The 17461-nt window shown below is 38.9% G+C and overlaps 1 protein-coding gene across 3 annotated transcripts in view; it reads right to left on the bottom strand.

The window, feature by feature from the left end:
* The window catches only part of OXR1 (oxidation resistance 1), a 457575-nt gene that overhangs the window by 217857 nt on the left and 222257 nt on the right, over positions 1–17461 (bottom strand). For all 3 annotated transcript variants that reach the window (XM_086696101.1, XM_025922909.2, XM_025922908.2), the window contains one exon: positions 8738–8934. In XM_086696101.1, the coding sequence (XP_086552227.1) occupies positions 8738–8934 (197 nt within the window). Of the gene's footprint in view, positions 1–8737; positions 8935–17461 lie in introns of those variants that run through there.

Below are 17461 nucleotides of genomic sequence, written 5' to 3' on the forward strand. Positions count from 1 at the left end.
TTCAACTTTCAGAGACTTAATTGCACAGAATGCTGCACGGTGGTCAGAATATATATATATATATATATATATATATATATATATATATATATATATATATTCCATGTACCCTTTAAGAATGTTACAAGCAAACACTGAATTCAATGAGTATTTGTTAGAGACCTAAAACACTCATAATGTGTATGTTAAAATGCTTTGAAATCTATTCATGCTGATCAGATTTGGGGAAAGTGTGGCCAGTTAGGAGGGAAGTTTTGGTTGAATCCCAACACTATTCTAGGGAGAAAGGGGAGCTAACATAAAGCCCCGGGTATAGCATACATAAGAACACCTTTGGTAAATCATAAGGAATTTGGCTTAGCTAGGGTATAGGGCTGGGGTCTGAGATAAAGCTGGAGAGCACATAGGAGCAGAACAGGAAAGGTCTGTAGAGCAACAATCCTATGTTCTGGGGGGGAGGAAGGAACCACTGTAGGTTTTTTTTTTTTTAAGCAGGACATATAAGGTGACCAGATCTACAAGGATCAAAAGACGGTAGGCTTGCGTCACATAAATTCCAGGTTAAGCTTCACATCCTTGCCCAGGGATTACCTGTGCGGGCTGTATCCTTGATGCACAGCAACAGTAACAAGTTAACACTGATTGAGAACTTCCCAATTCTAGGCACTAGGATGAGCACTTTACGTAGATCATTTCACTTATTCCTCACCACAGCCCTTTCAGTAAATGCCAGTTTTATTTCCTCTTGTAAGTGAAGATGCTGGGCTCTGAGATTCCAAGTACCTTGTTTATGGTCATACATATAGCACGGGGAATGGAATTCCAACTTAGACATCAATTCCAGAGGCCAAGTTTATCACCATTGATTGTTGCTCATTTGAGCAAAAGAAGGCGCTCTTAATAAACACAGGGAATGACTACACCTCAGCCTTCCTGACATTGATAACAATCATTTAGGATCTTTGAGAGTTGGTCTTTTCCCTCTAGGCAAACTGACTTCTGAACCATTCTAAAGAGGTTACAGCTATACATTAAGAAATAAACAAAAAGCAAACTTTCCGGTAACATATAAGAAAATGTGTTACATTCTTTATGTAATTTCAATATTCTATACTACAGCTTAATCCACATGTTTTATTCTTTTCTTGATAGAAATGAAAAAACATCTGGACATCACTTCTTTAAACAGTGTCAGGCAGCTTGAGGAGCATGACATTTCCCCTCAATCATGTTCTTCTTCATGCTGTAAATGTCAATTCCATTAGTCTTTTCAAAACCTAATTCTGTGCAAGGAAAGCAAAAATGCTTTGAAAAATCTATTATGGGGGTGCCTGGGTGGTGCAGTCGGTTAAGCGTCCGACTTCAGCCAGGTCACAATCTCGCGGTCCGCGTGTTCGAGCCCCGCGTCGGGCTCTGGGCTGATGGCTCAGAGCCTGGAGCCTGTTTCCGATTCTGTGTCTCCCTCTCTCTCTGCCCCTCCCCCGTTCATGCTCTGTCTCTCTCTGTCCCAAAAAAAAATACACGTTGAAAAAAAATTTTTTTAAAAAAGAAAAATCTATTATGAACACATCTAATGTCCTGTAATTGACACCATCCTAATTGATTTCTTAGTACTGTATAAGTCATCTGACAAAATTCATCAAATAAAAATTATATGAGATTTAAACATCTTATAGAGTAAATTTTCTATCACCTTTCTCCCTTGTCTTGTTTGTTTTTTTTTTTCCTTTAAATACTCCTCATTCCTGGGGCGCCTGGGTGGCTCAGTTGGTTGGGCATCTGGCTTCGGTTCAGGTCATGTTCTCACAGTTTGTGGGTTCGAGCCCAGCGTTGGGCTCTGTGCTGACAGCTCAGAGCCTGGAGCCTGTTTCAGATTCTGTGTCTCCCTCTCTCTCTGCTCCTCCCCGACTCGTGCTCTGTCTCTCTCTCTCTCTCAAAAATAAATAAAACATTAAAAAAAACTTTAAATACTCCTCATTCCTTGGCAATGTGCTAGATACCTGACTGTTTATAGCCTATCTTCCCCACTAGAATATAAGCACCTGAGGTCATGGACTTGGTCTTGTTTACTGTTGTATTAACAGAATTTCGGATAAGACCTGGCATGTAGTGAGCATTCACTAAATATTTATTGACTTAATAAATGAATAGATTCATAAATGAACATATTTTCATACGTGGAAGAGTCTGAATTATACACATCCCTCACATAAATCCAGAACTCACTCATCTGAATATAAGTGAAAAGTACTGTGTAAAAAAACATTGACTAACTCACCATAGGGGGCATCTTGCAAAGAGGAGGTGTTCCGGTGACATTAATACAGACGGAATAAAAGGCAGAGACTGAGTCATGAGAGTAAACAGGAGATTAAAGAAGGTGAGCAGGCTGTCAGTTCACATGACAAGGTAAGGACCTGATAGTGAGAGGTCTCAAGGGAGGGAAAGCTCCAGAGGTATTATTCATCAGGACACCTGAGAGCCAAGGAGCCTCCTTATTGGATCTGCTTGGAAGCTCTGTTGAGCCAGAAACCTGAGAAGGCTAAGTTCCACCCTGGTCTGCCTTCTCTGTGAAGTTGCACAGAGCATTAGTGTAAGTAATAAAAGAGGGCTCTGATAACTCTAAGGTAGATAAGTAGGTAGGTAGATAGATAGATAGATAGATAGATAGATAGATAGATAGATAGATAGATAAAGTGGAAGGCTGTATTATCTGATTCACCATTCTTCCAAGCAGATGTTCCTGAAGCCTCTGAAGCTCTTCCTTAAACTGAACTCTTAGCCAATTTCCTTCCCTCCTCCTCCACTAGCAAGGGCAAAGTTACTCCTCACAACCTCCACTAGGACCACGTTTTCCCTCCTCTTTACCGCCCCCAAAGTTTATTTAGCACTTACTCTGCACCTCACACTGTACTCAGTACTCAGACTACTGAAATTAATGGCATCATTCCCTCCCCATAGGAATTGATAAAGGGGACAAGTGCGTGCCAGATGCTAAGGGAGCTTAAACACAAGGAGGGCAAGAGGTGATAAAAGGCGACTGTATCTATGGAGCTAATGAAGAGTCCATGAGAGTCCTTACAATCTGGTGCAATTTCTCCATCTTTTGGATTCCACAGCACTTTGAGTGAGCCTCCCCTAGCCTCTGCTGTTCCCCACTCGTCCCCCACCACACACACAATGTCATTACAGCATCTGTCTTGAATTCTACTCAGTGGTATACCCATTTTTACCAGGCACTCTCCTCTCCCACCCATTTGGGTGAAAGCAGGGCTCTCTGTTTTACTTTTCTTTCTATTCTCATCAGCACTGCCTGTAAGGTTTTCACAGAGGAGGGACTGATCAGGGGCTCATCAGCATTTGGTGTTTCATGAATGACTGATTGTGGGGACAGCCAGTCAAGAGTTGTTTTATTTTATAAATGTCAAAGAAGTTGTCAGATTGGGAAGACATCAGCACCTTTTACTAACAATCACAGAAGGTGGAAAAAGAGGTACAAATTCTAGCTCTGGATTCTAAAGCAAGGAACAAATACTACATAGAATTATACAGATTCACCTTGGGAATAATGGGACATTTTTGGATCCTGCATATAGTGTCTTCTTTACTACCTCTATGCCTAACCTACAATTCTTTCACAAGTCCTTACATATGGTTCTCTGAATTAAAGGTATCAAATAAAAAGCACATTACAAATATCTGAGTCTACTATTTGGTTTTGTCTTCTGTCTACCTGGGACGATGAAAACAATGTCATACAGCGCCAATGTCGAAGAATGCCAAACTCCAGGAGTTTTATCTAGCAGAAACAATGGAGTAGTGACAAATTTTATTCTATTTTCATCTATTAACCTACCAATTTAATGCTGGATCATTCTAGTTCTAATTAATCCTATCATTTAAAAATAATAACATAATTTTAAGTATTTGAAGGACTTCAAATATCCAGTCCAGTGATTTTTCAAACTGTAGATCACAACTGATTAATTATGTAATTGCTTCAGTGAGTTGACAGAGCATTAGGATAGGATAAAAATCAGAACAGATAGTGACAGAATTTTTTTTTATAATGTTTTTATTTATTTTTGAGACAGAGAGAGACAGAGCATGAGCAGAGGAGGGGCAGAGAGAGACGGAGACACAGAATCCGAAGCAGGCTCCAGCCTCTCAGCTGTCAGCACAGAGCCCGACGCGGGGCTCGAACTCACAGACCGTGAGATCATGACCTGAGCCGAAGGCGGACGCTTAACCGACTGAGCCACCCAAGCGCCCCATGACAGAAATGTTTTAAGGAAGTTTTGCTTGAGCTGTGCTGGTAGTTGAGTATATAGTGCTATATATTGGGTAAGGGGTATAAAATATGTTAGGCAGAATACTAAGAAGGTCCACAGATTCTTCATCCTTCTGATCTTTTTTTTTTTTTTTTCAACCCTCTGATCTATATGCATGCATAATCCCTGGGACTGTGAATATGATGGACATGACCCTCATAATTAGGTTCTGCTGATTTTCAGACAGGGAGATCATCTGGGTGGGCCTGATCTATTACCTGAGCCCTTTAAAATCAGAGAGCTTTCTTGGCTAGCCCCAGGAGACGTAGTCAAAGATTCAGATGAAAAGGATCTGAAGCACAGTTACTGGCTTGAGGATGGAGGAGACCACATGGCAAAGAAAGAGAGCGGCCTCCAAAGCTGAGTGTGGCCCTGACCTGACAGCCAGGAAAGAAATGGGGAACTTCAGTCCTACAACTGCAAGGAACAACATTCTGCGATAAGGAGAATGAATGTGGGAGCATTTCTTTCCCTAGTTGAGCCTCCAGATGAAAACTCAGTCCACCTAGCACCTTGATTTTAGCCTTGTAATGTACTGGGAAGAGAACCAAGCCATGCTATGTAGATTTCTGACCTACATAACTGTGGGCTGCTAAATGGGCATTGTTTTAAAGAGCTGTGTTTGTGGCAATTCGTTTCACAGCAAGAAAAACTTACATAGTACTTCATATAGCCAGTTATGATAATAAAAAGAGAGTACGAGACAAAAGATACTTAGACACTGATCTAAATCTTTCATTCTACAGATTTGAAAAAATTAAGGTCCAGAGATGGCAAATAACTGCAAGATTATACAGTTAGTGACAGAAGCAGGGCAGAAAAAGCTCTTTCCTTACATGGTCCTGATATTGTGATTACTTTCCTTTCATTTATGTGAAGATATGTGGGGGGCTGGGCCCCGGTGCCAGGCTGAGACCGGGTCGAGCAATGTTCCCCGTTGATTCAAGCCAACCCGGTGGTTCCCCCTCCCATTCATGTGGGAGGCCGGGCCCCGGCGCCAGGCTGAGACCGGGTCGAGCAATGTTCCCCGTTGACTCAAGCCAACCCGGTGGTTCCCCTCCCATTCATGTGGGAGGCCGGGCCCGGCGCCAGGCTGAGACCAGGTCGAGCAATGTTCCCTGTTGACTCAGCCAACCCGGTGGTTCCCCCTCCCCTTCCCCCACTTTCAAGGGCATACGAAAGCCTTGTCAAGGCTGAGAAAGTTAATTCCTGAAGCCTGTGGTCTGCAGGTGTTGGCAGTAATGCTACCTCCCTTTTTCTACCCCGAGTCAGATAGAAACAAACATGGGAATTGTGTTTTGCTAGCAATCTTATCAACAAGGTCTTGTGACCCGTCTAGAAAATGCACAAGAAACACAGAACTAAATGTTTTGGTTGGCAGCGATTACATGAAACCTGTTTATTCTTAGAATGGCCTGACCCATAAGAGTCCGGATATAAAAGATAGTGTACAGCAACAATAAAGCCGTCACTTGGGCCATCAGCCCACGGGACCCTCCTGTTCCCAAACTCTCTCTTTTTTCTTGCATTCCCCTACCCTCAGGACCCTGACCTCGGTGTTTTGTCACGCCGGTCGCGACAAAGATTCATATATTTTACATCAATAGAGAATAGCTTTTCCCCTACTTAATACAAAACAATGAATTGTTATTATACTTCTTATAAGAAGGGTTAATTCTCTTATAAAAAATGAGTTTATGCTGTGTCATTTTTTTTGCTGCTATATTAGGTTTAATATGTTTCTATTGTTAGGAATAATTGAGGACCTGAAACTATTGTCTATACAAGAAGACTAGAATATCTTTCTTAGAGTTCTCACAACAGAAAATAGATCCTATACATCAGTTCATGAAGGATAACAGCTGTGAGGTCAAAACTAATTTCTAGAGAAACCCACTGTACCACCCACCCACTAAAAGACATTTAAATAACTTCAAAATTTTCTATTTTTTTAATTTTAAAATTCTTTAATCCCCAGAATCATCACTTGCAATTAAATATAGTATTTCACTTAAACACAGTACTGCTTTCACTGCAAAATTTAAATGTAGCACTCAACTTGGCCACATGAGGGCTCCTAGGTTTTGTTTTGTTTTTTTGTTTTTTTTTTTTCAGTTCTGTGAACCATAAATTGAGACATCGAAAGATAGCTTTCAATGAAAGGGCACATTGGCTGGCGGATGCGTTAGTTGGCATGGTTTCCTTAAATGAGATTATCTGAGAATTGAAATAAAAATATTACCCCACTGTATTACCCATAGAGAAACTCCTTTGGCTCACCTCTGCAGGTATCCTTCTGAATAACACAGAAGCCGATTCTGAAGTGTCACAAGGTTAATTTCATTTGCAGAGTCTGCTATCTTACTCATGGCTCCTTAACTTTTCTCAGGCTCTATCCCTCATCTATAAAAATAAAGAGTATAACACCTACCTAACAATCTTCACTTGTACCTGGTATATGGCATTACCAATTAGTGGTAGTTTTAGTTGTTGTTATTACTAACACATGTATTAAGGAATACTGAAATATACTTGTTTTGTGAAATAATCTTTCAATACAAATGATCACATAGTTGCTAATATTTCGGCCTTGAAAATAATAGCTGTGGGTCCAAATTAGTAGAAGGGTTATATGAACACATTGTTTATAATTCAGATATCTGTTCTAACATAATAGACATGCCATTGGCATTGATTATGAATCAAATTGTTGAAAATCCAATAATTAAATATTCATTAGTGGTAGGGCTATTTAAAAATCATTCACAGTTCATCTTTCTGCAATCCAAACTCACCATTTAGACTTCTATTTTCTAGGTTTGTCTCTTTATTCATGTGGCCAAACTGGTCATTGTTTCTCCCTCATTTTCTCATCTTTAAGGCATATTTGGTTTATACAATAAACTTTATTTTCTGAAGGCAAAATACTGTTTCTTCTTATCCAGTTAATAAGTCAGAGAAGCAATAGAAGGTGGTGGACATGTTGAAGGACGGGAGGAGAGGACATTGGAAAATAGAGACGCAGTAAACTTTACGGGCTTTTCTAGTTGACTGATTTTTAGAAACATGCTACTGTAAGTTTTAAAAATGTAAACATGCACTTGTTGCCACTGTCTTATATCAATTCTTGTTACTTGACTACTGATATCCTCAAAGACACCATGCCTGCTATCTCTTGAAAAATAAGACTCGAACATCTTCATCCGAGAATAGGGCACTTGAGAGTAGATACAGGAAGAGGACATAGAGTGGTAGAAGGGGAAAGCATGGTTTTAGTTGCCATATCCTGAAATAGTACTAGACCAACACGGAAGCATGTCTTCAAGCTTGAAGGATACAACCTAACTCAAAGACATAGGAAAGTGACTTGACAAAGTCACCCAGAAAATTGATGTGGGAGTCAGAACTAGAATCCGGTCTTCTGGTTGTGATCTCTAGAGAAGAACCCTGAAGTATCTGAGAAAAACATTTCAAACATCCCATATTGGGGTAGTTAGGGTGGTGGATACCAAATAAAATGTGACCCCTTTGATGTAGCTTTGGTAAACCCATTAGCCATAGTTTCTACTTCTAACGCTTTTGGATGTGACCAAATATCTCTAGAATGAAATAATAAAGCAAGGCCAAGCATCCACCTCCTTTTCCTGGGTAGATTTATCTCCCCTATGCATCATCCTCTACCATATATGATATACTGAGCAACTTTTGTCTCAAATAGACCTAAAACACTGAAAATTGTTATTAGAAAGCAAGGCCAAAGACATAATGGACAAATATTGGTATAAAAAGTTCATACTTCAACTTATTTACTTAAAATCCCAATTAAGTGATAAAGTTCAAAGTTACAGGATATTATTTTATCCAGGAAAACAGGCCCATAATGCCTGCAAGACTCTATCCATAGCTGACGACTTTCTTAGATGATGGGTTCTATATGGGATTCAGTCCCTCCAAAGTGAAGTACTGTGCAAGGCCAATTTGCCTTCCCTCAGACTCTGTTTTCCTAATGGCTTTGTTAGTCACAGGGTGACATCAACCACTGCCTTAACAACCTGACAGAACAGGGTCAGGGACTTGAGAGCCTGGAAGGAAAATGAAACGAACAAAATCAAACAAAAAATGGCTCCAGCTGAAAAATGGCAAAAATGAAAATGGTAGCACATAAGCTTAAAAAGTGGAAAACTATATATACATAAAATTAACTCCTCTAGAAGGTCCTTAAGCCTCCTCTCTTATTTAAATGTGTTGAAGGTTTTCAGTGTTTTTCAATTTCCACATTCAATGGAAATGACCACACAAACCATCAGAACGATATATGCTCATATAAACAAGCACAGACCCACGCGCTCACAGTGCTGTTCAGACACACGTCACCTATTCACACGCATAGAATGTCTGGTGCTCACCAATGGTGTAGAACCTCTTCAGTTCACTCCTCCGAGAAGGATGCTTCTGGGTATTGGCCGCATTGTTCTGCTCTTCTTCAATGATGGGTGTCTTGGGTGCGGGGGGCTTACTCGCTTGCGGCATTGGCTTTCCTGCACCAGCCAGAGGGTTGAACCCTGGAGCGGTAATATCCACCGACTGGGACTTTTTCTTCAACCTACAGGTAAAGAATACCACAGGCTGTGATTACTGACCCAGCAGACACTTGTTTCAACTTTATCTCCATCATAATTCTTTTTTTTTCTAATATGAAATTTATTGTCAAAATGGCTTCCATACAACACCCAGTGCTCATCCCAACAGGTGCCCTCCTCAATGCATAATTCTTTTTTCAACAACTGAGTTAATATCAGCCCAGAAACAGAAGAAGATTTATTCAGAAATTATAGACTTTCCCTATAGTATTTTAAATTCTTCAAATATTTTTGAAACTAGTTGGGGAAAAAAAAAATCTACCTAATCATTTTTAAAGGTTTCATTAAAAGGTATTAGAATGCAGATGTGAAAGGACTTTTATTTTTCCTAATAGCAAACTAAAATGTGGTGTTGGACAAAGATAATGCATTTGTCTATTGCTTTTAGTTTTGAAAGGAGTATTTTTAAAGCTATAGTAAAACACTAGTTAGAAATAAATAATTGCAACCCAGAAAAAGATAATGAAATGACTATTTGGGTAACTAGACGCTGTCAGTGTTTTTCTGTTTAATCTGTAATAGCATCTTAGCTGTAAAAATTACAGAGTTCACATTATTTCTGCAGACACTGTCATGCATTGTTCACTTCTACATTTTAGAGAGCTGACATCAGAACTAACATGGAAAGCAAAAAGCTATCCGTAAAACATTTTCCCCACTCATGCATATAGAATGTTTCTCTTGATATAAAAGTTCCTGATAAACGATAGGAGTTAAATTCAAATACTTCAAGCTACACAATTTTATATTTGTAATTGTAACTGAACCCTAAGCCTAGCTTACTCTTGGCTCCTGGTACTTCCAGAGGCTACTGTTAAGTGTCATTTTTCAAGTCTAAATTCCCTACAGAAAACAAGTTGGCAGTTTTCTTTTCTTTTTAATTTTTTAAATGTTTACCTATTTTCAGAGAGAGAGAGAGAGAAAGAGAGAGCAAGTGCACACAAGTGGGGGAGGGGCAGAGAGAGAGGGAGACACAGAATCCGAAGCAGCCTCCAGACTCTGAGCTATCAGCACAGAGCCCAGTGTGGGACTCAAACTCGTGAACCACGAGATCAAGAACTGAGCCCAAGTCAGATGCTCAACTGACTGAGCCACCCAGGTGCCCCAGCAGTTTTCTTTATCAGTTACATAATCACACCCGAAAATTTGTAATTTCCTAAAGGTTTCCTACATCCTCATACATCTAGGCTTTATTTAGTTTTTTTTCAGTACATTCTTCTATATTCAGTCCTACTGTCAGATCCTGCTCATGTTTCTAGACTCAGCTTAAAAATGGCCTCCTCTGGGAAGCTTCCCATGACATGGACCTTGGTAATCTCACATCATTCCACAGAGGGAGTTATTCATTATTAACTCTCAAGAAGCTTCCATTAAATTGAACTTACCAGAGCAGAGGATTTGTTAAAGGAATAAATGTTATCAATTAGTAAAAGATTCATTAATGAAAGCAGTGTTTATTAAATTTTGGTAGTTTCACCATCATCCGTATGATTTCTGCCATTCCCACATACCACCTACTTAATATTCATGAAAATTGAACGCTTTATCCAAACTGCCAGGAAATATGTTTAAAAGTGCTCAATAGCATTAGACATGAGAAACAAATTAAGACCAAATCGCACTCACAGCACACCCATCACAATGGTTACAATGTGAAAGACATGATATTAACTGTGATGGTGAGGAACAACCGGAATTCTCCAACACCTGATGGTGAGAGTGTAAAACGGTACGACCAATTTGGACAAATGTCTGGCAATATCTGCTTAGCTGAAGTATACAGCTTCTGACTCACCAATTCTACTCCTAGGATATGTCCTATACTACATGTTCACCCAAGGGCACAGTCAAGAATGTTCATGGAGGCACTACTTGTAATAATGCCCCAATATCCAACAAAACCCAAACGTCTACTAACAGAAAAGGGTAAATGAACTGTGATAATACCTGTAAAATGAAACTTTATGCAGCAATGGAAATGAATGAACTACAACTACTTGCAACACGTTGGAGAGTTTTCACAAAAACAGTGCTTGGCAAAAGAAGCCTGGTACGAGGGGCATCTGGGTGGCTCAGTCGCTTAAGCATTCCACTTTGGCTCAGGTCATGATCCCACAGTCTGTGGGTTTAAGCCCCGCATCGGGCTCTGTGCTGACAGCTCAGAGCCTGAAGCCTGCTTCAGATTCCGTGTCTCCCACTCTCCCTGGCCATCCCCTGCTCACGCTCTGTCTCTCTCTTTCTCAAAAATAAATAAACATTGATTTAAAAAAATATATATTTAATAAAAAAAAGAAGCCTGGTACCAAAGAATACATACTATATGATTCCATTCATATAAAGTTCAAACAGAAGCAAAACCACCCCTGATATTAAAAGTGTGGGTAGGATAACCATTTGGAGTTATTACACTGATAGAGACACAACATGGGGAATATCGTCAATAATGTTGTATGGTGACAGACAGTGACTACACTTATCATGGTGAGCACTGGGTAAGATACAGAATTGTTAAATCGCTACATTATGCACCTAAAACTAAATAACACTGTATATCAACCATGCTATGAAAAACTATAATAAATTTTTAATGTCAATTTTCTACAGATCATCCTATAAACTTGATTTCAGAAATAAATTTCAAATTCACTCTAAAGCAAGTTTTTAGGGGGAGAGGAGTAGGAATTTAAGGGAAAGGTGCTAAATTTTACAGAAGGAAAGCCAGTTATCTCTAGTTCTCAGAAAAGATTATTTTCAAAATGTAAATGTGACAAGTGTTATCTCGAATTCTCAGACTATTTTTATCACCAGAAACTGTTTATAGTTTACATTCACCTGTTTCAAAATTGTTCAGTTACTAAAGTCTCATATTGTAGCATATCAGCAATGACAGCTTATAATTGATACAGTGCTAGATACTATTACTGATGAAGTTTTACATCACTTAAAAATGTCTTAGTGTACCACAAGCCCTTCTTACAGCTTCTTTGGAATGAGCAAAAGGACACAGTTCTGGGTTCCAAAGGCCAAAGGCAAGCAGAAAATAGCCCTGTGGTATTTTCCCTGTTCTTTCCCTGCCCTTCCTCAACAGAGACTCTCCCCAGTCAACACTTGAAGGGTGTCATGATCTCATTGTTATTGCTGGAGTCTGAAAACTGCAAGCAGCTTTGTTGGCTCGCTTAAGAAAAGACTTCCATTTGTACGTTTTTAGAAAGCAGAACTGTGTGGGTAATTGAATTACCCCTTTCTAGATTCTAAAAATGACCACTGTGATTGGCAAAGAAACCTGCAAACTGCTACCCTCACTTTCCAAATTTCACGAAGGGAAGCCTTTCTCAATTTTTAACAATGTTCTAAATTAAATGTGTTACACAAATGTAAATAGCATAATGGAATATGTAGGTGTACATGAGATAAAATACTCATTGATATTAAACATTACAAATAGAGAACGAAAACAATCTCTTAATAGGCACCCAAAGAATCTTTGTTTAATGTGCTTTGTACTTCCAAAAGAAAATGAGTGCCGACATCTCGGATGGAGAAAAGGAAATGAGGAAAAGCAGCCATCCTTCTTGGCATCTGCCTTGGCTCCCAGAGGCAGACTATCTAGTGTTTCATAATCTTTGCCCCTTCTTGTTCCTGTTTTTTAGCAGAAAAGAACTATTCCTGTTTTTCACCATATGTATTCAAATACATTTTTCAGCGAGGTAACAATGTTGGACACTTTTCTGAGACTCAGTTTTCTCATCTGCAAAATGGGGATAAAAAGACCCAGAGGACTAAGTAAACACACTGTGAAAGTGCCCAGTGTATCACCTACACGGGATGTTCTCAATAAATGCAAGTTCCAGTCTCTTTGTAAGAGGACGTAGGGATGAGGGAATTTTGTTCTTCCAACTTTCAAGGGATGCTGTGGAAATTATACAACAGCTTCCCAAGATCCTTCGCTGCTGTACTACTTTAGATAAACACCAAAACTTCAGGGCCTGCACCACCTTTTGTAGGGGGTCTCACCTATTCTGGAGTGTGGATTTGGGGGAAGAAGCAGAAGATAAGAAGAGATTAAGCTACATAGGAGTCCTTTGTGTGCTGTACAATGTGTTATCTCTCTAAATCATTTGGAAAACAGATGAATCCATTGAATAATTCACTTGAGCACATGTATGTTTTAAATCTGTGTGGGTTGACATAAAATAACAAACTCGTAAGCAGAGGTAGAGACCAGAGAACTATGGAAGTAAGGACAAAAACTTGAAAGGAAGTGTGAGGAGGGTTTTTGACCTTCCTATTCCGTAAAAAATAAGATTCAGGCCAATTTCAACTAGTTCTCCCAGGGGCAGATAAAGCCCAGTAGGCCAATGATGAAATGCCAAGTCACAGGAACTAGAGAAAAAAATAAGTGGCAGAAAACTTCTGATACCAACCAATTTAAATTTTTTTAATGTTTATTTTATCTTTGAGAGCGAGAAAGACCGAGCATGAGTAGGGTAGGGGCAGAGAAAGAGGGAGACACAGAATTCGAAGCAGGCTCCAAGCCCTGAGCTGTCAGCACGGAGCCTGACGTGGGGCTTGAATCCACGAACTGGGCTCAAACTCATGAACTATGAAATGATGACCTAAGCCAAAGTCAGACACTTACCCAACTGAGCCACCCAGGCGCCCCAATACCAACCACTTTAAATGGGATTCCCCTACCCTCATAGTAATCAACTAAATTTATTCTTACATAATTTATTTCTACTTTACTAGAAGCATAAGAAATCTTCCATGCATCTTCCAAATCACTAAGTAGCATGCATGCATCTTTTGGCTTAAATGAGGTAATGGACACCCCAAAGCCCAGGGCTTGCATCAACAGTAACTATAAGTGGCTTTATGTTGACCAGCTCCCAAGGACCTGGGTCAGTTCTCTATTTGAATGCCTTTACCCATGGAGACACCCTCTCTAAGCTTCTTTACCTTTACCCCTTAATTACTATTATTTGTCACTTGCCACATGCTTTTGGTCATACCTTTCCTTTTCCTCTCACATTGTAGGGTTTTCATCTACTGTCACTACCCTTCTATCATCTTCCATTCAGGTCATAGCCAAGCAATGCTAGTCATCTTTCTATATCTGCCATGCTCTGCACTTTTTAACAGTTTTGTTATTTTGTCTAAACACTACATGATAAAACTCTACCGTAAGCCTAAACTAAATCCCGCTATGATTTAAATGCATAAGGGAAAAAAATGGTTTCATTTAGTTTGGGTTCTTAACTGGAGTTACATCTTCCATCAAGTGGAATTCAAATTGTACCTTTATTATAACTAATTGGATATGTTCCTGAGTTCTGTAGCTATCTGGAAAAAAAATAATGTTCTATTATACACCTAGTAAAGTCATAGGATGCCCTGGGGTACTGTAGCAACAGTTGAGAAAATCTAGTATAGTATAATGAGAATATTTCCTAGGTCACAGGAATTTAAAGTGGTATAACATTAGAATATAAAAGCCACATTTGCATATATCTGACTCTGTGCCTGGAGAATAATAGCTGAGTGGCTAGGACTATGGACAGGGAGAGGTGGGGACAGATTCCCTGGAACTGAATGTCTAATCCGGTATTTACGAGTTTGCATCCTTGGGAAATTTTCTTAACCTCTCCTTGCCTTGGCCCTCTCATATGTAAATTGGAGGTATTAATAACACCTGTGTCATAAAATTGACACGAGGGTTAAATTAATATTTATAAAAGTACTTAACATATAGTATTATTATTTGCTTTAAACAAAAACACAAGCAAACATAAACAGTCACTAAGCATTTATAATGGACAGGACACAGGCCATACATAATTTCACTTACTGATCACAATAAACCTATGAGGTAGTATCATACTCTTTATTTGTAGAGGGGGCAGCTGAGGTTTAGAGAAAGAGATAGGTCTAGAAAGTAGGGATGCTGGAATCCAACCAGGACATTATGACCAAAAGGCCACACTTTGGAATCAGGAGATAGTGATAAATTTCAGCAGTGACATTTTATCAGCCATGGGACTTTTGGCAAGGACCTGGACTTTCTAGGCCTCTTATTTTCTTACCCATAATGGTGGAAATCATGCTATCTGCCGACTTTACCCAAGAGAGTTATTGTGGGCAGAAAATGTGTTAACTTAAGTGAAAGCACTTTGTAAAATTCCAGAAATCTACAGTACTAGTAGTAGCTATACAAATTCACTCTTTGCCACGTCAATTTGTTGTATACTAACAAAATGTACATAAATACATGCATGAATGTAAATGGCTATGCCCCCAAAACCCAACATTTGTAATCCTTTCCAGTAATTTCCAGCAAGAAGACCATCTGTGGTTTGTACAACTCATTACTGTTAGCAAAGCTGTCTCCTTGCTTTCTAAAAGAGCTAGTGTAAGGATATTTTTTAAAGTAGTAAAGCTGCTGAGAATGCAGATTTTTTCCAAGTTGGATACTGTGGCTGCGGCAAAAATCTCAAGTCACTCAAAGAGAGCTTTTGAGAGCAAATGCCTTAAAAAATTTCACATTTCAAAATTAAGGCCTTTTGTTACCCCTCCTGTATAGTCTGACTACAAATCAGCAGCTAAGAACAAACCACACAATCAGCAAAAACCAAGCATACTCAGAAGTCCAACTAGAAAAAAAATGGCAGATTAGAAACCTTTGCATTAAAACAAACAACCCCCCCCAATCCATTAAGATATAGAATATGCCAATTACAGCCTGATTTATAACTGCTGTGCTCATACTATTCTTAGTGGTCCCCACACACGAGGACTGAAGCAGAAAATCTCATTAATGTGGAATCAGGAATTACACAATCTTCTTTTGCAATTCTAAACCAGTGCAAAATGTTTCAACAGAAGTATTCTTTGGGAGTGTAAATTGGTATTAAACAGTTAATGGGACACCAAAACTAGATACCTTGTTATAAAAAGACATGTTTCTAGATCTGTATTCATCCTAAGAAATTTATGCTTTCCTTTTTGGAAATACAGAGAACAGAGAGTACAAGAATTAAGCCACAGGTGCAATGGTATGTAGGAATGGTTTGCTAGAAAGTCTCTTGTTAAATGCAGTTGAATTCAACTCTGTGAAGGGTAAGGACAGTGTACTATGAGTTGTGTAGAAGCATACATGAATCCATTGCTATTATACCTAATTTTATGCTAAAAATACTAGAAATTAAATCCCAAACCAATCTGCCTCTCCAGAGTTTCATAAGCCCTAACATAAAAGGTGAACATTTCTCACTGACCTTTAATGAAAAACACATCCAAATCCTCCAAGTTTGCCAGCTGGTTTATTTATATCCCTACATTTCATCAGCTGAGAGAAAAGAGGTAACAAAGAAGCATGTTCTATTAGGAGACTTTACCACCAGATTAACTTAACTCCTACATTCACAGAAGCTCTAGTCTGTTCATCAGTTTATTCCTAGGATTTAGCACAGTTCTTGGCATACAGTAGGCAATAAGTAAACAGATAACTGAATGAATGAATGAATGAATGGTCTCATCCTGGGGGCGGTGGGATGGGAAACACGATAATACAAAAAGACAAGAAAGTTCACATATACAAGCCTGTGAAAATAAACTAAAAGAGTAAGACTTTGGAAAGTTTGGGAGCAGATACAATGACCAATTTAATACATTCATATAACGCAGCCTTCTCCTCACCCCATTATGGGAAAGTTTTTGAGCTTAGAGAAAGGAAATCATTTCATCTTCATTATCAATACTAAGACAAATCTGAACAATATTTCAATTCTTTATTCACTAAATCCAGTCTTGTAATCTGTAAGAAGACACTCTGCACTTTGACAAATTGACATCCTTCTTAATGAGTGCTCCAAAAACATTAAGTGGATATTTCATCCTTCTACAAAACTTTCAGTGGTGGCGAGGAGGAGAGGAAGGAGGAAGGGCTCTGGAATCAAGGAACTGGGTTCAAGTTCAGGATATACTGTTTTTAAGCAACCTAAAGATGAAGCATTTTACTTTTATTGAAATATCCACTTAATGTTTTTGGAGCACTCATTAAGAGTTTTGCCTATCATGTTTCTACTACGAAATTTCAAAGCACTAAGTTAATCATAGTAACACTTTTGTGAGTTTTCCCTTCCATGTACTTTCCAATTATACCACTATATTACAAGCATTCACCTTGAAATTACACGAATTTCCAATTTATTTCAGTTTTTGCCCTGGAACTTCAAAGCCTTTCAACTGGAAAATCCTGAAAGTACAAACACATTATGCAAATCCAAAGATGAGGGCTTGAAGGATTTGGAAGTCAAATTCTCGTAAATGTTAAACAGCCCTCTACAATAACTCACAGAGATGAAATTTAATTTCATTACCTTTGATGAAATGATTTGTAACGTGCTATTGCCACATTGAATGCATTCTGTTTATTTATTTTAGGAAGAAGAAACCAGAATAAATAAGACCATCTTAAGACATAGGCTTCTA

This window comes from Puma concolor, chromosome F2 (assembly GCF_028749965.1).
Source record: "Puma concolor isolate L17-30 chromosome F2, mPumCon1.1.hap2, whole genome shotgun sequence".
Taxonomy (NCBI): domain Eukaryota; kingdom Metazoa; phylum Chordata; class Mammalia; order Carnivora; family Felidae; genus Puma; species Puma concolor.